Source organism: Parasteatoda tepidariorum, chromosome 4 (assembly GCF_043381705.1).
Source record: "Parasteatoda tepidariorum isolate YZ-2023 chromosome 4, CAS_Ptep_4.0, whole genome shotgun sequence".
NCBI classification, from domain to species: Eukaryota; Metazoa; Arthropoda; class Arachnida; order Araneae; family Theridiidae; genus Parasteatoda; species Parasteatoda tepidariorum.
Genome location: NC_092207.1, coordinates 37,450,426 through 37,474,869, shown reverse-complemented (window position 1 = coordinate 37,474,869; position 24,444 = coordinate 37,450,426). Strand labels below are relative to the sequence as shown.

General features: G+C 32.2%; 1 protein-coding gene across 1 annotated transcript in view; it reads right to left on the bottom strand.

Annotated features, from left to right (window-relative positions):
- LOC107444483 (nose resistant to fluoxetine protein 6-like) overlaps positions 1 to 24,444 on the bottom strand; it is a 38,715-nt gene that overhangs the window by 13,001 nt on the left and 1,270 nt on the right. Inside the window, exons 2-10 of the mRNA XM_043056079.2 lie at positions 17,916 to 18,079; positions 11,906 to 12,020; positions 10,691 to 10,787; positions 8,985 to 9,133; positions 6,590 to 6,766; positions 6,063 to 6,156; positions 4,280 to 4,375; positions 803 to 971; positions 628 to 707 (exon numbers count right to left, since the gene is read on the bottom strand). Of these exons, the coding sequence (XP_042912013.1) occupies positions 628 to 707; positions 803 to 971; positions 4,280 to 4,375; positions 6,063 to 6,156; positions 6,590 to 6,766; positions 8,985 to 9,133; positions 10,691 to 10,787; positions 11,906 to 12,020; positions 17,916 to 18,079 (1,141 nt within the window). The remainder of the gene's footprint in view (positions 1 to 627; positions 708 to 802; positions 972 to 4,279; positions 4,376 to 6,062; positions 6,157 to 6,589; positions 6,767 to 8,984; positions 9,134 to 10,690; positions 10,788 to 11,905; positions 12,021 to 17,915; positions 18,080 to 24,444) is intronic.

The window sequence follows — 24,444 nt, the reverse complement described above, 5'->3', positions numbered from 1 at the left end:
TTAAATAGTTTGTGATAATAATTTTGAATGTGAAATAAAATAATATGTATTACAAAAGCACATTTATTAAGGAATTAATTATTTCTTTCAACCAATTTTTTATTAGTTAGTAACAGTTATTTATTTTTTTGTTATTGATTAATTCTTAGTTTGTTTTCTATAGTTATTAACTGTTATTTTTCTTTTTTTTACATTAACTGTTATTTTTTTGTGATTTCTTGTTAAATAGTTTTTTTGCTAATTATTGATTGTTAGCTTAATTTTTGCTAGTTATCCTTTGTTAATTTGTTTTTTCTATATTTGTTTTTGTAGTTATCCTTTGTTAATTTGTTTATTAATTGCATAGCTTACTTTAATGATTAGCTCTTACAACATTTTTTAAAATTGTGTGTCATATACAGTTTAGGCACTTCCTCCATCTTATTTTAAGATTGTCAGAGATAAGACAATTGCCGACAATGATTTTCACGCGGTTAAAGCATGGAAAAATTATTAAAGAACAAAAAACATTAGAATTTTTATTGTATCATTTCTGATATTTGGCGGCACACAAAAGTGCCGCGGCACAGTGGTTGAGAATCACTGGTCTAGAACAAAGATAACTTTATTTATTTTGAACATACTTACCAGACAAGTGGAATGAGTATTAACGGAGATACAAGGTACATTTGCATATCCGCAGCCAAATACCAAGTGTGGCTGAGACACTGAAAAATAAAAAAATAATACAACTTTTCAGAATGAAAAACTCACTAAATCCAAATTTAAAAGAAATTAACAATTAATGTTGACTGAATCTAACCATTTCATTGGTGTTGTAGAAATCTTGAATAAAAAGAGCATTCACCCACCACTGCTTACGACACCACGCATCATACATCACGATACTGTTTAACCAGTTAGGACCTGAACTGAAATATCTCAGAAGAAAGGCGCAGTTAAATACGACAGCCATCATTAAGGGAGCCAGTCTGAAATAAAAATACTTGTAAGTAAACTTCTTTTTTTTTAACAGTCGGTTGAACAGCAGACTCAATTTCGGATTCAACTCTGTAGTCCTGCAATTTTGAACCCATCCAGAAGACAAGGAAACTCTCGAATAAGCACCCCCAGAGGTATGATTTGTTATGGGTACATAGAGGACTTTGTGACTTGTGATCATCAGTCACCACTTACTACATGGGGAGTCTTCATCCAGCGGAGATCGAACCCATGACCTCTTGGACATGGACCCAGTGCTCTACCTACCAGGCTATCCCAAGTTAACTTTTTTTTATATCCGTCGTTGAGCAGCCGACCAAATTTTGGGTTTACGACAACTAATGTTCAACTCCGTGGCCATGTAATTTTGAACAAATCCAGAAGACAAGGAAACTCTCGGATCAGTACCCCCAGAGGGACTGATTTGTGATGGGAACATGAAGGACTTTGAGACTCGACAGATTTAACGTGCATCAGTCACCATTTACTACACGGGGAGTCTTCGGCGGGCAGAGATCGAAACCACGAACTCTTGGACATGGGCCCAGTGCCCTACCAACCAGGCTATCCCGGTCCTAAGTAAATTTTTGTGCTCTTATCCCATTGCGGACTTTTACCTGGGTTATGCCACATGGATAATACACATAACCAGGGCCGTTTTATCCATTAGGCACTGTAGGCAACTGCCTAGGGACCCCGCCACGTTCAGGGGCCCTGTGCTACAGAGAAAAAAATTGACAATGTTTCTTAAACAGTAAAAATTTAATTCGAAATTTCAATGACGATTGTCTTGCTCTGTACATTACATCGACGCTATTTTAGTACATTTCTGAACGCATTCCAAATTAGATATTAATATTATGGTAGTTAGTTCATATATAACGCAGTAATATAATCGCAAGCAATTTTATCGCGGTAATTTTAACGCCGACTAATCAGATGACTATACAGCAAGAGCAGCTTTTTTAACACAACACGCTTGAAAAACGCGCAAAATTCTACGTTGTGAATGCACACTTACTGTTCTGGTACCTACCATAGGTATGTATATTCTATGGCCAAGCTACCAAAGAGTATGTAAAAATAAGGTTGGCAGTACTGGTTCTTTCGTCGCATGACTGGGGAATTCCCCGATCCGCTAAATACATACGTTGTATTGTGTCATAGACAACATTTTTGAGACATTTTTAATATAATCGTTGAATTTTCACTTCGTGCAATTGAATTTTCATTTCGGCTGAACGTTTCCTTAAATTTCTTCTCATACAGAACCACAAAGGGGAAGAACTAGCCACCGAGAATTGAAATTAATTAAAAACTGTCTTCGTTCAACTATGTCTCAAAACCGTTTAAATTCGTTGGCCATAATGGCAATTGAAAATGATGTATTGGAAAAGGTTAACTTTCAGGATGTTTTGTAACAAAAAAAGTTAGAAGAGTTAATATATAAGCTTATTGTATGATTTTTTTAAATGCATATATGAATTACTTATATTCTTTTCGTTTGATTCAATATTTTTATTGAATAATGTGATAATATACTATACATAATATACTGTGATATATAATAATTAGGGAGTTAGAAGGCGGTAGGGGAGGGGGCCCGAGACGAGCATTGCCTAGGGGCCGCGACATGCATAAGTCGGCCCTGCACATAACACATAACGGCGTCATACACATAACACATAACGGTTCACATAAACGGCGCATGTTATGAAAGGCATGATGAGATTAAATGAAGGGTCAAAATCGACCTTAAAGATTCTCTAATCAAGACAAGAATCGGCATGAATGGGAGTGTTCACTCCCATTTTTCGCCGTTTCTTGACCGTTTATAAGTAGAATTTATAGTCGATCTAAATTTCTACCACTTCTTAATTAGCTAAAATGCTTAAAGTTTAATTGGAGCTTAGTGCTTTATGACAATACAAAGCTTTAATTATTTTTAGTCGTTACAAGCAGAATTTGCATCGCCTTTTTTTCTTCTCCAAATTTAGAATTTATTATCAATTATCGATCCTTTTCCATTTAGCTAGAGTACTCAAATTTCAACTGGAGCTTTGTGTTTGATATTACTGCTTCGTAATCATTGTAAGTGAAATTTGCGACTATTTAATCAAAATTCAGACCGCCTTCTGACATCAGCAAACTGACAGTCACTGAATTGAAGCGAAGAAAATAGTAAAATAAAAAGTGATCATTTTAGAAACTAACTTTTTCAAGTAGACGAAATAGAAAAAATATAATGTTGTTTCTGTCAGATACAAAATGAAAAATATCGGGTGCATCACTTCTTAAATTTTTATGTAAGTGAGGGAAGTTTTAAGGAATATAAGTTTATTGCGAACTACGGCAGCAATAAACCCCAAATTTTTCTATCCAGTCTAGCAAAAATAAAGCTATTTTCTCCTTTGTAGAATACTTTAAATCACTTTTTAAAAATTTTATTTTATTTTTATATACACTATTAGGCCAAAAATATCTTGATACCTACCTAAAGGAAAAAAACAATGGGCGTGGTGGTTTTTTTTCCTCCATGGTATGACCTGTGTCCCCTAGTTCATGCAATTAAAAGTAAAGCATTCCCTCAGCAACCCGTCGTGGGCCATGGGGAGGTTAAGGCTCCACTTCATGACCAACGTCGTGGTAGTGATAATGTGATGACATAACACACAGGCAGCCTTTACAACCCAGACAAGCTAGTTCCCATCGATCTGAAGCTGGGTGGGCTTCAAGCTGCCACTGAGGACCGAACCTCAGTCCTTAAGAGTGACAGCTCAGTGCCTTCACCACTGAAGCCAACACGGCTCAGTTTTTGTAATTAGAAATATGATATCTCAACATATGTGAATATTCTGAACAATACTGCTCTTCCAACTCTGGCAATATTTCGGAGACGGCTCGTTTCTCTTCCCCAGCAAGGAAGTTGCTCCATTCACACACAATGGGTGCTCAAAAACTGGACTGGCTTTTTCAGGGCCCCGATCTAAAGCTCATAGATCATCTTTGGATGGAATTAGAATGCAGGTTACGTAGTCAAGCCAAATCGAACATCCTTACTGCCAGCACTCACTTGAGCTGCGATGAACACCTGGAACTCAATCCCCATGTCCACCTATCAAAAACTGTTGAAAAATCTCTCCAGACGTTTGCAGGCTGTTATAGATGCAAAAGGGGAGCAGAATCATATTAATGTGTGTTTTAAGACTCTCCAAGTCAGTACCACTGCTTATCCGGATAATTTTGGTCTGACAGTACAGTTATAGTAAAGTCAGAAGTACGATTTTAAAATCCTCACCTTACATATCTGTGAACATAGAAAACCAACATCCACGACCACTTCTTTTTAGCCGTTTCCAGGGTTTTAATTCCAGCATAACATACTAAAAGGCCACTAAAATAGATATTAGACATGATCAATATATGATATATCGGATATATTGGAACAATTATGTTTTTAAAACTATTCAGTAATTAATATGACTTAGTATGAAGTAATAGAAGAAGTAGGCAGCTTGTCCAATTTCGAATATTTACTAACTTACATATTTACAGACCTGCCAACTACTACTCTTTTTGCAAAAATTTTCATAGAGTGGTTATTTAAAAACCTTGGCTTTCAGAATTTTTGGCAATTTTGCCAGCATTTTAAAAGCCTCAGCACAAGAGAGGTGGTATAAAGTGAGGCTGCATATGAACTTTAAAATCATTTATGTGTAGTGGTGTGGAAAATAAGTTTAAATGAATAAAAAACAATGCGTTAAAGCATAAACATAGCTAACACTGGAATACATTTCTATAAAAAGTTATACATAAATAAACTTTTTAAAAAAATTTGGTAGTTCTTTATTTGTATTTTTACTTACTTATCGTGAATGTAAGCTCATAGGACATTTTTTAAATCTTCTTATAGCTTAAAAGGCGAGATATTTTTAAAATATTAAATGCAAAATTCATAATATTTTTCGTTAGTTAATTTTTTCGTTAGTTAATTTTTGCATGAGGAATAAATTAAGGTATTAAACGTTATTTATTTAAAAAAGTAACTATTGTTAATTTCTGACTAAAATTAGATGTTTAAAAAATAAATACCTGGATGCGAAGACTCAGCCATATTTCCAAATGCGTGCTTAAAAATAATATATATAGCTCAAGAGGTGCGTTGAAAAAAAGGAACATAGCTTGAAATCCGGTTTTAAAAAATATAGTGCAAAACACGTATTTAATGAAATGCATACATAGTCATTGTTTGATATGCACGTTTGAAAAAAATTGACTTCACTCAAAATGTCCGTTAATGAAACTGGATATAGTATAAAATGCGCCTTCTTAATGTTAACCCTTTTCTGTGCAGTGTATCCAGTTTGGTAACACTAATTCAATAAATGTTGCTAGAAATGTGAAACTAATTGCTTTTAAACTTTTTGCAATCACTGTTCTATAAACAACAAAGAGCCTAACTTAAAATGTATTATTTAGGGTTGTATTTGCGAATGCTCTGCCTGGCTAAAACTTCAAATCGAAATTTGCTGTTCTGGAAAGGGTTAAGTAACTGTCTTTTTGGTGTTTATGCTGTGGCCAAATTATTTAAATATTAACATGAGATATCGTGAGATTGGCTGAATTGGCTTTTCTTTCGGCATTGTCCTTTCACGTTAATGCGCCAATAATGGATAATACCACTGTTAACATGGATTTTGACTAGGCAAGTCATGGTGGATTTATTTCCCATGACCTGTCCTTATTGATAATATCATGCAAAATTAATTATTTCACTTATCAAGTCTATTCTAAATATTCTTCTGATTTTGTATCTCGAGCTCAACAAAAGTTACTGAATAAAAATTTTATTATATTTATGATCCTGTTTCCAAATTCAACTGTCATTTTCATTGCCCTGTTTTCATTATTGACTTCAATTATGCCATCTGCACCAGCACATCTCCAATTTCGGCATTATAGGCAGTGCTAGAAACATTAAAATGCTGTAATGTTTGCAGCTCTGTAATATTCGTAATCTATCATTGTCCAAGAAAGCGAACAAAATGAAGCAAAAAAGTATAAGTAAATAAGAATAGTACCTCATAAAGAAAAAAGTGTCAACAGCGAATGTTCCATTTGCAAATATCTGGTTAACAAAATCTTTTGGGGCATCAGAAGCCATTCCTGGATTTCCTAAATTACAAAGTTAAATCCATTCAGTTATTAAATTCTACAATAGGCTTGTTAGTATACTATTTGTAAACAAAAAAGTCGTTTTTAGGTTACATAATTTCTCTACGCTTTTCCTCTCTTTGTTAGCATGATTTCGGTAAATCTCACTTTTTCCCCCACGCAAGTACAATCCAATTTCTGGCTGAAAAGTACTGCCGTGGTGAAAAAGCAAGATTTGGGTTAACCAATCTGGAGAAGAAAAAAGTGTAAAGATAGCTCAACCGTACGACACCAATTCTATTTACAAAAAGCATAATCTGTGATTTTTTAAGTCCTCGTAAAGCTTTAAACACATTTGCTTATTTAATTGTCATTGCATTAATATTTTAACAATTGTGAAAGTTAGTAGGTTATGAGTAAAGATTATTAAGTGTAAAAAAAGAAAGTAACTTACGAACATATAAGACGGATCCGGCAAAAGAGAAAGAATGTCCGAAAATAATGAGGGCCATGCTGAGGAATCTGAGACCATGGAGGCAGGCTATGTTGTCACGCTCTTTCACAGAAAATATTTTCGGTGTATTAGTGTACAGTGAAAACGCCAGCAGATACTGCATTGTAGAGCTCGGTTCTGCAATAATACATTGAAAAAAGAAATTTAAATAGAACAAACAGGAGATAATCAAAAATTGGTAAAGAGTCTTATAACTAGGTAAATATATATATAGTAATAGACTATACAGGGTTATTCATAATTACTTCCGGGGTTTCGAAGCGTTGTAGTAAAAAAAAGAAGACGAATCTGAAAAAAAGAAACACATGAAATTATTCCGAAACTAAATTAAAACTCGAATACTTTCGGAATAATTTCATATGTTCTTTTTTGCCATATTCGTCTTCGTTTTTTTACTATAACACTTCGAAATCCCGGAGGGAATTATGAATAACCCTGTATATATTTGCCTAGTGCTCTATATATTTACCTCAGGGATCTATATATTTATCTACATAATATATTTACCTCAGAGCAGTAAATGACTTACAAAGTGTTGGAGATACATATAAATCTTTCAATAGCTTTGCGGTGTTTGAGTAAAAATTTTGTCATGGCTTCCTAAAAGAGTGCAAGAAAAATGTTTGTGTGCCGTCAGAGGTAACTCCCGAATACGATGAATTAAGATTTTTTTTTTTAGTTTTCGCTACAACCCGGAATGAGTGTCCGTGTGGCCGTAGGCGAAGTCGATATTCCATCACTCTACAATATCATTACAAATCCGAACTGTCGGTGTACAGCAACAGAAAATGGCATTTACCGATTCGTCTCAGTTATTGAGGCTATAAATATGATGTAAGATTTAAGTCGGGAAGAAAGAAGAGGAGCTTAACTATCCTTCTTTATCACAAAGTCAGTAAGTTGCGTCTTGAATAGTTGATAAAGTCTGGTATCTTGATAAGCTCCTTGAGTTCTGTAAAAATGTATGACAAGTCTGTCTCGGTGATGTAGCAGACGAAGAGTGTTTCTTTGTCATGTACTTTGACATTTTATTGAGTCGGGTATAGTTTGTATACGGTGAGAACTCCCCCCGCCACAAAGTCTGAGGCTGTCTGCTGCTATGGAAACAAGAATAGGATTCATTCCAGGGAGGGTAGAGCTAACACAGTAGGAAAAAGATTTCCTTTCTCTCGCCGAGCAAGCCAAAACCTGTCCTAAACAATGACCCCACACCTTTACTTGAAATAGTTATACCTCGTTACCATAGTCACCGCCAAGGGTCTAGACGACTGGATAGAGGAGTTCTTACTTTAAACAAACTGTAGCTTGAAATTCAGAGCAGCTGAAGTCCTTCAGCGATTGAGACTTTGAGCCGTTCTCTCCTGAATCTCTTAATTCAGATTGAGCGTCCTAGAATATGACGTAGTTCAAAGACTGATTGACTTCCTGATGGTGACGAAGACTTGTGGGAGTGACTTATAGGTTCCGTCAATTCTTTTACGAAACTGGACGATTCTATTCGTTTCATTCCCTGCTTCAGAGAACTCGAAGTCTCGAAGGAGATTACGGAGGTTCGAACCAGCGACCTTTGGGTCCGCTAATCACTGTGGAAAAAGTGTGCACACTCCTTAACTGGGTAAGTTAGGAACTTATTTACCTCTTGCTGTGCAACATCTATCATTCAGGAAAATTTTCATATTTTTCTTTACCGTTGTAATTCAAATGAAAAGAGTTTAATAATTTTTTTTAATTTTCTTAATTACTAGATTTTTTTCCAAGTTGAATAAACTACGGATTCGTCTGTGAAGTAATTTTTTCTCAACAACGAAGAATTTATTCTTTTTCGATTGTTAGTTACAACACCATATAGCTTGACGGAAGAGTTATCTAAAATGTTTATCTTCGATCAATAACAGTTGCTTTCTAGCAGAAAGTTTCTGAATAAGAAAACTTAACTACAAATCTAAATAATAGATAATTAACAACCAATAATATTAAGAGAATAGTCAACGAATTATATTACAATTTATTATTATTAATATTAACTTTTTAATAATGTTTAAAATTGTTTTTTACCTTTCAAATTTTCTGAATCTTGACAGTAACAGTGTTTCATTGAGTTTAGAAATGAAAAGTTTGACCGCAGTAAGCATGTTTTAACATACTGTCAAAATAAATTTTTCGTCACATTATTTCGTAAATTACTGTGTTAAGAAGGGTAAAAATGTGTACAGAAGAATAATGAATGTTTATTTTAACTTAAGGTCATTTTTTCAGGTGTTTCGTCTATTAACAGCTTAGTTTAAATTAGACAATCATTTTCAATGAGAAAAGAAATTTTTAAAAATAATAATACCATTTGGATCTGGCCGTTGATCAAAAAGTAACTCTGTAGACACGCTTTTGGCTGCTAACGTTTCGATTACTTTTCTTTTCCTCCAATTTAAATAGTAGTCATATACTGTAGCAAGACTGACAACGGCTATGACGAAAATCTGAAAGCTCCTATAAAATAAAAACCACATTGAAAGAACAAAATTTATGAAGCATTATAATGATATATAATACTTGTGCTAATATATATGAGTAAAAATATGAAGTTAAATATAACACCGTGAGACAAATTTTTTGTTGCATTCATTCAAGGATCTTAACTAAATCGGGTGTGGGGATTTCAAATCGGAAATTAGTTCTGAAAACTACAGATTTTTTCCAAAATGGTACTCTTAGATTGGAACTCTTAATTATTGGTTGCTGGAATGCAAATATTGTAGAGAAATGAGCGCTTTGCTCTTGAGACAAAAAGATAGTGGAGTTGGTATATAAATGAGTGAGTCAATCAAATTAATATTTACACGAGCGAGAAACCAATTACTTAGAATATTTACGTTATATACATAAGTGACGTTGTATAAGTTTTTGGCAACTCAGAAAAATATGCTCTCTGTAAAAGTAGGTTCCTTTGGTTCATAGTCAAATAAAAATATTTACACTATGTATTAATATCTTATCAAAGACAATTTTATCTTGCTTCTAGAAAATGCTAGCAATGAATTTTGAAAGAGAGAACCAACCTTTAAAAAGGGCACTAAGAATGGTTAGAATCCTTCCCTTAAAAACTACTATCCTAATAGATAACGTAACGTACAGGGTATTACGTTATCTATTAGGATAGTAGTTAGGATAGTACAGGGTATTACGAGATATTGAATGGGATAAAAAGAATTGCAAGGTACAAAATCTGTATTTGATTTATATTGCCCAAAAAAATTTAGTTCTGAAGCTAAAATCATACAAGTTTCATCTGGTAACAGTGTAACATTTCAGAATTACGAAATCACCGCTTGAAGCACTATTAATCAAAATTGCCCTATCCATGCAGAAGAAAGGGCACTATGTTTTACAATAAGTAAATTTTTAAAAAAACTGAAAAATTTTTGCTTGCTATACAATATTCTACTTCAAGCCACTATGTTAAGGAGATGCTTATATGCTCAATACATATTTCTTTCAAAAACAAATTATTAATATTTTATAGTTGTTATGAATACGTTTATTTCTTTTAAAAACAAATAAGCAAATGAAATCTTAAAATAGTATTAATATCACTTGTAAAATTTTCCACGATCACTAAAATTATCCCAATGCAAATGTATAAAACTAAATCAAAATTTAACAATGTGTTTCCTTTCAGTTTTAACGTAAAGGCTGATACTAGTTTCAAAAAATATTTTGTATTGCATGTAGGCGGTTATAATTCAATTTCTCATAGAAACATTTCTGATAGGGACCAATGCGCTGCCCAGGCGCCCAGCTCATAAAACAAGATCAGATCAGATCTAACATAATAGATTTTTCTTAGTGGTACTAAATTGAAACAGAAACTTTTTAAAATTAAAAATAATTCTTATAAAGATTTTCAGAATTAAGAGCTATCAGAAATTTTTTACAACTTTTCGTATCATTTTGAATATTCTATTCTTAGAAATAAGAACTCAAAGGTTCGCTTCATTTTCTGGGAGATTGAAATTGAAAAAAAAAAGAAGAAATACAGCAACTTACATAAAGAATATTGCAGAAATATCTTTTGAAAAACCTTTCGTATGAGTGTGACAAACTTCAATTGTACCCTGAATATCTCCGAAATTGTTGGAAAGGCCTATAAAAAAGAAATTCATAGAAATACAAATCAATCTTAACATAAAACCAGTCAATAAAAATAGAAGCTTAAAAATATTTATTATTATTTAAGTTTTTATTTGTGTATTGCAGCATTACTGTGATAGCTACATAAGGAGTGTACTAAATTTTGACAATTTTCAAGAAAAGTAACACTAAAATAAGTTCAAAAAACAACGCTTGCAGCAAATTCATGCGACAAGGAATAATTTTTTCTTTTGAAAACGTCTAGGTTCAGCTCAAAATGTTTTCGATAAATGGCATTACTGATGATAAAAAAAGTAAATGGACGAAACTGATAGAAATTCACAATTTTTCGAAATCTTTTAATAAATGAAAATCATATTAGAATATTTTTGAAATATTCACTATTAGTTGTAATGACGTGTTGTAATATGACATGGTGTAAAACGATTTGTAATTATTTTCCTTCAATTTGAAAATTTACTATCTGCAGCGCCATCTGTCGTAAAAATTCCGAACTGAAACCAGGACTTAGAGGAGGAAAAAATCATGCATTGTGACATGAATTTGCTGAAAGAGTGTCGTTTCTGAAACCAGAAGGAAGATATATACCTCAGGCCAATGGCTGCTTATTTTTGAGGCACATCTTTATCCAGAATACAAAATATTTAAATTTTCTTTTCACTCAAATTTGCCTTCCAGTCACCAGAAAGAGCTACCTTAAAGTTAAAATTTCAAGATGGATAAAAAATCGGCGTAGGGCGCCCAGATAAATTTCGGTGATGATGATGAGCTTAACGAACGAACTGCCTTGATCTGGTCCCTTCGTTTTGATTTTAAACTAGCTCTATTGTATCACTAATTTATTACGCATAAAAAAAATAAAATCGACTTTCCTCGATGGGTTAAATAACTGGATTCGATTAGATTAAAAAATGGCGTTATATTATTTTTAAATGCTAAAAAATGTGTTTTTTTTTTCTTTTTTTTTTTAACGTTAGTTAACTATTTCTTCGTAGTTTAGTTTTATTTTCTGTAATTGCTGTTTCATATGATTCAATATTAGATAAAAAAGACTAATATCCATTATGAACAAATTAAAATAAAGCATATAAATGAAAATACAATACTTACTGGCATCAGTGGCAAATTTGATATCATTCACTGAACATGATAGCGGTATACAAATACCGATTGTAGGAGGCTTGGTCGCCTTTTTCATAACTTCCCATGAAGGATTGGGCAAAATCTAGGAAAGAATTACACTATTAAAAAAGAAATAGGTATACACTATGGATAAGAAATTGTAGAAACATAAAAAGATTAAATATGCTGTTGCATTCATGTTCTCTAATTTTAAACAAATGTTTTTCGAATCCTGAAATGTTTAAACCAAACATTTAAATTATGAAAATGTTGAGAGAAATTTATTTTTGTAACTACCAGTTCAATTTTAAAAAGTAGACATTTTTGCTCTTAAAAAAATAATAAATCGATTCTAATTTTAATCTTACATGTACGTCAGTCTATGCAATTTTAAAATTTGGAATAGTGAAGCCTGCCTGATCGCTTAGGGAAAAGAATGTGCTTGTTACGGGTTATTTCGGTACGGGTTGTTACGGGTATCTGGGTTTCCCAAAAGGTTTGGAATCACAAAATTTTTGCTTTCGAATTCTCGGAAAACTGCAAATTTAGCACCTTATTAATTTAAGAATTACTTTGTTTCCACAATCATTTCGTATCTTAACTTCTTCATTAACAATAATTCACAACCTCTCCAAAAGTGTTGGAACCACAAAATTATATACTTTGATTTATCGGAACACTGCATATTTCGCATCGAATTTGTTTTAAGTTTCTACATTATGAACATCTTGTATCCTCACTTCTCCACCATCATCATCAATCTCAACTCATTATCCTCAACTCAACTTTCTCACAGCACAGAGGATTAAAGCGAAGAGCAAAGATCCTCTTCCTCATAAAACTCAGACTCGATTGCAATTTTTAATCGCATTAAGCAACTAATGTTACAAGACTATTTAGAAGATTTTGTTTTCATAAAGTGGTACAAAAAAGTTTCGTTAATTCTCGAATTAAGAAATTTTACTTAAATGATTTTGCCACCATTGCGTATAAATAAATTAAATTTATGCAAATGTACATATATGTACAATTTAGAGAGTGACTGTGAATCAAGGTTCCAACGGTATAAGAAAAAAGATGGGTGATAAGAAAATACCTCAATTTTAAATTAAAAGAAATTCTTTTTACAATTTTATTTTAATTTTACGCGAACTTTTTTGGAATGGAGAATTCCCATTTTGCCGAATCATAAATAAGCTCCTGCAATTAGTATATTTATAGATATAACAAAGAAATATCAGGAACTGCTCTAATGAAGTATTAGAAATAAATACAACATAGCCGCCTTATTTTAGAATTGGGCACCTGGGGCAGCGCAGCGATCCTTAACCAATCCAGCTTGACATTTTTGATGTGAAAAAGATGGCTGACGATGAGATAGCTGATCCGTAAATGTAAAATTTTTCTATATCACTCGGAAAATTTATTTTTATATTTAAAGTGGTAGCAAGATTTAAGCTTTGATATTTTACTCCTTATTTAATAAATTTGACTTAAAATGTTCATGATCATATTTATATCTAATTAATTTAAAAATATATAAAGTTTCTGATAATATATTATGTGGGTTTAGGTGCTGATGAACTTTAAGAACATTCTTTTGACAGTTATGGTTTCAATTTTTTATTTCGCTATCAATAGAAAAAATACTTCTTAAAAAAACACACACGGTGGCAGAAAAGAAATAAATATAATTTGTCTCATATAATATCAACAAGTATTTTTTTAAAAAGTCAAATATATAATAAAACAAAGAATACTAACAGCTAAGGAAATACATTTTTTATAACGAAAATCAAATTATTGTGTATGAAAGTCAATAGAACTTTAAACAATTTCGATTATTTATTATTCGAAAAAAGAACAATGTGATATTTAATTCAGCTAGCACTGATCTTTTAAAATGCATGTTGAATTTTTATAAGTAAAGTAAAAAGCCGCAAATTATTAAAAAATGAAGTAGGGTGTAATTCTTTTGCTTTAATGAAAAAATTAAACTATATTATTGCTAATATTTTTTACAACATGTTAATTTTTTCCACCAATATTACTGATTTAATTCTTTTATGCTTAATTATTTTACTCAATAAATGACATAATTAATAAATTATTTGATTAATCAATATAAAAAAAACAAAGGAATAAATTAATTCGCAGCTAAAATGACATATTTTTCCATATTACAAATAATTTGGTGATCGGTGAATATCGTCGTATTCCAAAACTAATTCGAAATTTTAAAGAAGGGTCAATTTTTTTTCTTTCTTTTAATCTTCTAAGAGTATAGAACTACAAAAAATTATAAATTTACTGTGATTAGTTTTTGATCTAAAAAACCGTCTATGTAATTACTTATACGGTAATACTATGTAATAACCGTCTATGTAACAACTATGTAATTACTTTAAAACTTATTCGAAAATAGAACTGAGTGAGACGAGTTAAGATATAAAAGTACGGAGCTGTAAAAAAAATATATATGGTGCCAGTTCCTGTACACAAAGCTGTAACCTGATCTCAGTTCTCAGATCCGTCAGTTAGAAGTCGCCTTAAGATAGAAGTCCCGCAAGTCTATGTAAGCCGCAAGCTGATCCCTGTGCCCATGACTAGGAAGCAATGGGAATTTCCCTGAGACGGGAGAGCGCGGTTGACAACGAACCGAAAAAGACGTGACGTATATGCACTCCAAAGAGGAGTTATGATTATACAAAACTTTTAAAGACGAACTCTTACTTATTATTTGTTTTTGTTATTCGTGTGATTGTTAATCGTCCGTCCTTACGTAAATTTAATCTTCATTATATATGTTTTTGTTTAAGAACGTGTCTTTTATTTAAGACGATCACTCATGCCGTCCCCACATATATAATACATTCACATGCTAATAAGTTTCACCAAACTGAACTACACAGTGCAAAATATGTAAATACCTCGTCAATAATAATATTTTGAGATTAGAATATTTATTTACGTTTCTGCAATATGATTCACTTCTCCATAAATAAGCAGTCTTATATTGTTTCATCAGATAGCTTTTGTTTACAGTGACAAGCATGATTTCCCGAAGTAGTGGTAAACGTGGTAGAAACTTTTTTNAAAAAAAAAAAAAAAAAAAAAAAAAAAAAAAAAAAAAATACTTCCTCATGTTAACAATCGTTTTAAACGCTGTCTTTTAATCGTTGAATTTTATATATATTTAAAAATTAAGATAAATTTCTGCTGTATGTAATTGATATTTTTTTTCTTCAACTTCGTGCAAAATTAGTCTATATCAGTAACCAAACTATTTACCTATTCACTTTTTTTTTCTCTCCAAAAAAGCAGAGCGAAGGGGTTTTTGAAGATGATCTCATTCGCATCTTATTTCTCAATTTTCGATGTAACTGGCTCCTTTGTATTCGAAAATAAGAGCTGTCTAGTAATTGAAAAATGGTCTATTCAGTGGCAAGGCGGAAAGTAGATTTGTTGAGCAAGATTTAAGAATGATGAAATGTAACCTAAATAACTTAAATGAGATTTGTGCAATTTTTTTTACCGCTATTTAAATAAGGTAAATAAAGGTGTAGTAATGACTAGTTTTATATTATTTTATAACCATCGTAGCACAGCAGACACAATTTTTTGGGTTTACGACTTTAATGTTCAACTACGTCACCTTGTAAGTTTGAACCCTATCCAGAAGACAAGGTAACTCCCGGATCGAGTATTGGGAGAAATTTGCCTTCGTGGAGGTTTTTTCGACGGAACTAACCCGCAATTACGTTGCATAGAGAGGAAGACCACGAGATCCTCCCACGGTTAGCCAGAAGGCAAGAGGACTCCCATTATCCGTCTACAACAGAGGATATTTCACGTCAGCACTGTGGTCGGTGCAAGCTGGATGCGGAATTCGTATCGACAAGCCATTGCTGGGATTCGAACCCGGTTCACCTCATTGAAAGACGAACACTCTATCCCCTGAGTCATTCGGCTCTACTTATTGGTGGTGGGGGGGGGGAGAGAAAGAGAGAAAATGAAATTACGTAAAAATGCCGATTAGTACAAATCTTCGGGATCGCAGCGACCTGTTAATGAATGATTTTGGTTTAAGTATGAATTATGTGAAATGTGGTAGTTACGATTAAATAATTAAAGAGATAATAAAGAATAAATTTAATGAAATGAGTTCCTATTACTTTTTAACATTTTTAGTAGCCCGCAAGAATTTCTGTAAAGATCACGGGATATGATTTGATAATCTATTTTATGTTTTTTTTTTCTTCCTTTTTTTAATCTCTCAAAGTTTTTTGCTTCCGCGTCTCCTTTTGTAGGTGATAACAAATAATAAAAAATATACTCCCCGTGTTATCAAATAAACAAGCTATCATCTTTTTATCATTCTTCCATTATCCTTTTTCCAATATTATCTTTCAATTTTATTACCGGAAAATGTCTGTGTATCATTTTTCATTTCGTCCGTCTGTAAAATTTTATTTCATTTCCTCAATGAAAAAATACTGATTCAAATTATCATTTGGGCTCTGATTCGATATGATATTTGAGTATGCAAATCGCGATTTGAATAATTTCTTCGAATCACCAGAATGAACTGATTTGTTTGAGTCAAGCACCTTAGAATAATTACTTTGCCAAATTTCAGAGTTGAGTAATGACTCGATAATTGAATTTTTCTAATGAATCAGAAAATAATTTTCAATGAGTTGAATTGAAGAAATTGATTTAAGTTCAAATTTTTAGTTAGGTGAATCAGTTTATTATTATTTTTATTCAAAATTGCTAAGTTGAAACAGTTCTGATAATTGCCTATATTTACTTTTATTCCCAGCATAAAAAATACTAATTCCGTGAATTCAAATTTAAATGTCGGACATAAAAACTAGCTTTAAGATTCTTAATGTTTGTTGGGTTGTCTTAATTAACACAATATCGCTGGACAGCTCTTGAAAATAGTTATAACTGAAATCAAAATAGTTAAGCGCGGGCAACAGCTAGACGGTAAAAAAAATTTGGTTAATATGTTGTTTAAAACTAATTAAGATTTTAGGATTGAAGAAAAAGTTGAAGAATTCGAATATTTAAATTCAGTTTTGATATACGTACGGCTAGAATACCTTTAAAGTTTATATATTGTATGTTAAATGTAAATTTGAAAGATAATCAAGTTAACTAAAGACGGCTAGTTTTGCTAGTTTGTATGGTGTGGGCAGAATTCGTACCAGCCAACCACCGCTGGGATTTAAACCCGAGTCATTGGAAGGCGAAATCTCTATTTCTTTAGCCACTGAGGTTCCATATACATACATAGTTTTAGACAAAATTGCTCAAAATTTAATTCAGTGTGCCAAGAACCAAATGTTAAATCGGAACTTTGCTACCTCTAAAAAAAATAATAAAGTCCCCCTAAGTTTTGTCAATCTGCCGATCTGCAAATTAGATATTTACTTCCAAGCGACGTCACGCGTAGGTTAGCCAATCAGATTCAACGCTCACGCGTGACGTCCTTTACAGGTATCCAATTAAATCTAATCCAAAAATTGATTGAGCGCTGTAATAAACTCACGCTTTAGAGCTGTAACGTTAACGCGTCATACACAACCACGGAATTAGACGTGACCATGTGATTAGTTGCAAGTACCTAATTGTGAGCCGCGATGGCTCAGAGGATAGAGTGTTCGCCTTCCAATGAGGTGAACCGGGTTCGAATCCCAGCGATGGTTGGTCGATACGGATTCCGCATCCAGCTTGTACCAACCACAGTGCTGACGTAAAATGTTAAACTGATCATGGGTTAGAGTCCCCTTGCCGTCAGGCTAACCATGGGAGGTTCTCGTGGTCTTCCTTTTCATGTAACGCAAATGAGGTTTAGTTCCATTAAAAAGGACTCCACGAAGATACAATTTCTCCCTTTACTTGTTTACAGGAGTTGTTTACAGGAATTGTTAGGAATGTAGTTTCCTGGTAAATTAAGAAATGATTTAACTTTATTATAAATACAGACCCTTTGTTCGTATCCTGAGACGTTCAAATTAAGCAGACAGTACTGTCCCCTGAGGAAATTCTTCTCCACCTTAACAATGGTATTCACACATTCTGAATAGTATCCTATAAAATGAACGCTTCCTTCCAAAATGCCACTAGATGGTTTTCCACTAGCATCGAAAACTGCAAAAAATTAGAAATATCTCGTTATAGTATCAGTTTTCTATTTGTATACGAATAGAAATACCATGTATTCATAGTTCCTTGTACATAGTTTAAAAAAAGTTATACGTTTAAAATTTGATTCATACATTACAAAATAACTTTAAGAGTTGGAAAATAAAAGATATTCTAATTTTCTGAAAAAATATTAATCTCAAATTTGATTGTTATTTTTTGGTCAGTAAAAAACATTCGCTTTATGCTCTCACTAGTTCGAAACGACAATAAATTATTCATTGCAAATCTGACCAGTGAAAGATATTAGCCTAATAGTCGTTTCTTAAGGTAGAAATAATTATTTCTTGATTAGTATTTAAACTAATCTGTATCAAATTAAATAAAATCAATTGCGCATGTAGCAGATGTTTTTCAACCTATAAGAATTGTCAACAACAAAAATAATTATCTGTATCAAATTAAATAAAATCAATTCATGTAAAAGATGTTTTTCAACCAATAAGAATTGTAAAAAAAAATAATAATCTGTATCAAATTAAATAAAATCAATTGCGCATGTAGCAGATGTTTTTCAACCAATAAGAGTTGTCAAAAAAAAATTTTCCAAATGTAATTTCTTGTAAGTTTGAGGTCCGTAAAGTAATTGATGATTATAATATCTGTTACTTTATGATCAAAATAATAATAATGATATATATTCGATTTAAATGCAATCGTCATTTTCTGATAAATAATAATAGCTTAAAAATATCTAACTAAATTAAAAATGAAAATTTAAAAAAAGAGAAGAAGATGCTTGTTCGAAGAGAAACCACTGAAAGTTGTATCATTTCATAACAATTCTCATACGTGTTTTTCTGAACTTCTTCCTAAAACGTGCTTTTTAAACCATTTTTTTTTTTGTAACCCAGTTTCAGATTAAACCAGTTTTAATAATTTAAAACTAACTTACTATATTACCGAAACAACCTTGAAGCATTTAATTACTAACTTGAACATAACTTCGAAAATAAGGTCATGGACACTCTCGAGTTCGCTTTTCATAGTTAGATTATGTAATTAATTTGATGCAAAAAGTTTAAATTACCGCAATATGTTTATGTTACAATATAAATGATATCCGAACGGGTAACCAGTTGTTAATTTTCACTTTCAGCAGGTGGGTAGTTAGACATTAGTCCTTGGAACTGAAAAGCATTGTTTAAAAAAAAGGCGCAGAATGTGACTTAAATACTTGATTAACTCAATTCAAAGAAGTGTTGTTGAATTCGAAGAGATGGCCGGCCATGACTGTCTAGTAGAGCTTTTTGAACGCGTTCAGAGTTAATATTTTAATTATTTTATTTTTTGTAGTGGGTTCTTTATTTAACTGTGTCGCGAATCTTTATTGTTTGACAGCGCGCTATTTTTATAAGCACTGTTAATAGGGACTTAACCTTGACCTTGCTGAAATTTCCTGTCTCTTTATTCTCATTTGTCACTTTCAAGTTTATTTTGTTTAAGCTAACGCGTATTTTCGTTTGCTTACATTTCACCCACGTGCTTGCTTTCTATCAAATAATATAAAAGCATTTTTTTAAAAATATTTTTAAAAATTGAAAACTTCCTAAATGTAAAGCAGTTTTAAAAATTTTTGTTTTCGTTTCGAAATTCAGAAAGTTGCATAATTTTTTAAGGTGTTCTTTGAAGTACTTTCGTCAAGAAAAATAAAGAACACAGATACTATAGATACTTTAAACTTTCACCAATTACGAAAATAGCATATTATTCGTTCAAAAGCTTTATTTCCTATGACAACAAAGTGTTTGAATATCAGCTTTTTGTTTAATATTTTCTCAAGTGATTACAAAATTATACTTTTGAAATCACAGTTAATAAATTGAAAAATAATTAAAGTACTATATTTAGACCATTTTGCAAAAATAAAAAAGTGGGCAAGTACGTAAACATTTTTAAAAACTTTTTTAAATTAAAAGCGAATTTTAAAAAAAAAAATATTGCCACTGAAACAAGGTTGTTACTTGCCGAGAAAATGAAGAAAAAACTGGCATTAAAGCTCTTTCATTTTTACATTCTTTTGAGGNGGGGGGGGGGGGAGAAAATTATCTATGACTACGCTTCGTTTTCTTGTAAGTATATGGTTTAACCCTTTAAAACAGAATTTTATGAAATATATTTTGCATTCCTTTTTTTAAAAATTATTTTGTATTTATTTAGGGCCAAATATGTAAAAATATTATATTTAGCTTTCTAATAATTTATGGTTTTGAAATATAACATGATTTGGATTTTATGTTTTAGTACAAATCTAATACCGATAATCTAACAGATTTTTTTTAGTAACTATTAGACTGTTTTTTATAATTAAAAAAATTTTTTTTTTGCAGCTGCCTCTTTCTTATCATCATCATTTTCACTGTTTTTAATAAGTCTATATTTTTATTTATATATTTATTTATATGTTTATTTCTTTGCACACATTTATTCCCGATCGATAATTTCTATAGTTTATTCTGACATCTTTTGAGTTTCCCTACTAAGTGATGATGACTTGTTACACCAGACTGGAGATGCGATAAGTAGGATGAGGGAGATCATTGAGATAAAGAGTAAGCACCTTAGTTCTATTTTAGAGTTCTGAAGAAGAATTTGCAGTTTGTGACAGGTCATCATTTAATTCCTTTGTGACCATATTTCACAATATTTTGTTTTNTGATGATGACTTGTTACACCAGGCTGGAGATGCGATAATTAGGCTGAGGGAGATCATTGAGATAAAGAGTAAGCACCTTAGTTCTATTTTAGAGTTCTGAAGAAGAATTTGCAGTTTGTGACAGGTCATCATTTAATTCCTTTGTGACCATATTTTACAATATTTTGTTTTGTAAAAAAAAAAAAAAGAAGAAGAAGAAAAAAACATATCTGTAAAGTTCTGCCTTTCTGATTTACAGTGATATCTTAAAGAAAATTCGTAATTCTAGAATTTTCCAAGCCGAATAGAGTTTTATTTTTATGAAAAGCAGTACCTAATGTGAGGTGCTATAATTTGTTTGCTTTAAAATATATTCGTATATTGTTTTACTTGAATAACGAAACAATAGGAAAAATTTGAATTAAATTTCAATTTAAACTATCTTCGTGAAATTTCGCATGTTAAGTGTTCATTCAATCCTGCGAGAGCATGTCATCGTCAATCAGCATTGTTTCAATGTATTTTTATTCTTATTTCGAATAAGTTTATTTTTATATATTCAATGCAAATGAAATTAAAATAACTACTTTCTTTTTTTAACAAAAACTGGGTGCCTGGGACGCGCAGCGGCCCCTAACCCATCCATCTTAAAAATATTATTACAGTGAATATAACATTTTGATTTATGTAACAGTGTGGTAACATAAAAATAACCATGATTAGAAATTTGTACAACTTGATCGATGTTAAAATAACTATCATCATCATCAACATTTATCTGGGCGCCTGGGGTCGTTAGCGACCTTTTTCCCATTCGTCTTGAGTTAAAAAAACTACTCAAAACAATTGGGTATAATATGAAAAAAACACAACTACTTCCACTTCGAAAATTTTACTAGGAATAACATTTACCTTTAAGTTTAATTAATAAACTGAGTTTTAAATATGTTTATTAAATTCATAAACCTAGATAAAACAACAAAATAAATTATTTCAAAAGAAACTAGACTTATACAATTCTAACCTGGTGAGTAGCGACTTTTAACAACACACTTTGTTTAATGTTTATTTGTTGCTAGAAATCAGGTTCGCAGAAAATGCTGTTTACTAGTTAAATTTAGTAGGAATAGCACGACCTGTGACGTAGGCTATAGTATACCCAATTAAAGGATATTGCTAGTCTTGTATAAAATAAATAACGGTAAAAGCAGAATTTTTTTTCTCCATAAAATGGAAAAAAAAAGAGTTTCAAATGCAAATTTTTCTTATTTTAAACTTCGCATCAGTATGCAAATTTTGAGTTAGACGTCGAAGACGATGCTTTCGACGCAACGAATTTGATTCGGCTTTTAACTTAATGCAAGACAAAGCGGAAAAGAATGATCGACATTCAGTAAGCGCTTTGTTTCGATGAATCGTCTCGCAACGAACTCATTTAACCGAATCAGATGTTTGGAGAGTTGCTGACGGTTAAAAGGGGGCCAAGGACACGCCGAAGTAGCAAAAGCCATTGGAGTTTCACAAAGTGTGACTTTCAGGATCTGGAACCGTTTTTTTTTTGGAGAGTGGAAATGCAGGCCGAAGGTCAGGACATGGATGTAGACGTGCAACAAGACCGTATTTAACACTAACGGCTCGGACACACCGACATATGAATGACGATGTTCTTCAACAACACTTTCGCTCTGCTACTGGCACCACAGTTTCGACACAAACTGTCCAAAACAGCCTCCATGCTGCAGATCTATATGCTCGTCATGTGTGTCACGTTAACAGCAAGGCAGCGTCGCGAGCGCAGAGAGTAGACAACAGAGCACGTGAACTGGAGGAGAAATGAGTGGCGAAGTATTATTTTCTCTGGCGTGTCCCATTTTTCTGTTCATCTTTATAATAGGCGAATTTTCATCTGGTGGGAACGTGGCAATAAAAACAATTGTACGTTTGTGCACGAAAGTGTAAGATTTGGCGGTGAGGGAGTAATGATCTAAGTTGGCATCTCTATTGATGGGTACACCCAGGGCCTAATTATCACCTAGGCCCAACAGGCATGGGCCTAGGGCCCACAATTTCAGAGGGGCCTCAAAACTTAGTAGAAAGTCTAATGAAAGGTGGACTAGCTTTGTGTTGGTTTAAGTATTAAATAAAAAGCAGTTTTACAACAAACAGTATTAAATAAAAATCAGTAACTTTTAGCAAAAATCACTGATTTCAATTGTTTTTGGCCAACAAACTATTTTCATTCTGATATAATATTGTTTTGTTGTTTTATATTTTGCTTTAGTTTATAGATACATAAACTTTATCTTAGAAAAATAATCTTCCATTGTCTGCTTAGAATGTTTCTCTTGAATCATGCAGTTCAATAGATTCTTTTTCATTATTTGGACTACTCTTGAGTAATTTAATATCAAAATATCTTGTNTTTATAGATACATAAACTTTATCTTAGAAAAATAATCTTTCATTGTCTGCTTGGAATGTTTCTCTTGAATCATGCAGTTCAATAGATTCTTTTTCATTATTTGGACTACTCTTGAGTAATTTAATATCAAAATATGTTGTTAGGGGCCCGGAAAATTTGGTGGCCCTTTGGCCTGAATTTGTCTTGATCGGTCCCTGTATGCACCGATCTCCATATCTTTCGAAATGGAGTTCTGACTGGTCGCCGATATAGGGATGAGATCCTGAGACCTATTGTAGTCCCTTACGCTGCAGAAATTGGAGATGATTTTATGTTAATATGCGACAATTTCAGGACACAACTTGGGGAATGCTTTTCTTTTAGAGGAATGAATCATATGAATGAATTGGCCAGCATGTTCTCCAAACATGAACCCAATCGAGCATGTTTGGGACATTCTAGGCGGAAGAATAGCTGAACGCCTACCACCTCCACAAACTCCCCAAGAACTGGAAAGAGCTCTTCTGAAGGAGTGGCACAGAATACCCCAGCCCTCATTAATAACCTCACTGACTCGATGGCTCAAAGGTGTTCAACGTTGCTAGCCGTTCGGAGAATCCATATCCCCAACTAAAATCGATTTCTTTTTAAGGAATCACCTTTTTTTTCATTTGTTTTTCCCATATGCACAAATAGTGTTTTTTTTCCTTTTGTACCCAAAAGCTCAATAAAAAATCTTTTTTTTTCTTCTGAAGACAAAGATCATTTTTATATCATATATTTTATCTACTTCTGTTGATAATGTATCAATCATTCAAACAATTCTCCAGGTGCAAGATCAACTCACAACCTCAATATCCTTCAATTGTTTTGAGCAATGTACATGAGTACGATTATACAATCATTATTTTCCTGAACTTCTCTTCCTTTTTTTCTTATAGTTTTAGCAAATTACAGAGTTCTCGCAGGACTTGAAAATTTTAAAAAGCGGTGCCGAAAATTTATTTTTTGTGTTACCACCACTAAAAATTATTTTCCAAAGGAAGTATATATGCAGGAAAATTTCATCTTCTAAACCACTTAATAAATTTTTATATTAAAATGAGAAATGTGTTTTAGCATAAACCTAAATTTGCTACCACTACTAAAACTTTTCAAAGTTCTCAGGAACCCTGAATTAGAATTTTCTTTTCATTATGAAGTTTTAGATTTAAATTTTTTTTTAATTTTAACACTATTTATAGTCATAAGTGAAACTCATGAATTATCGAAATC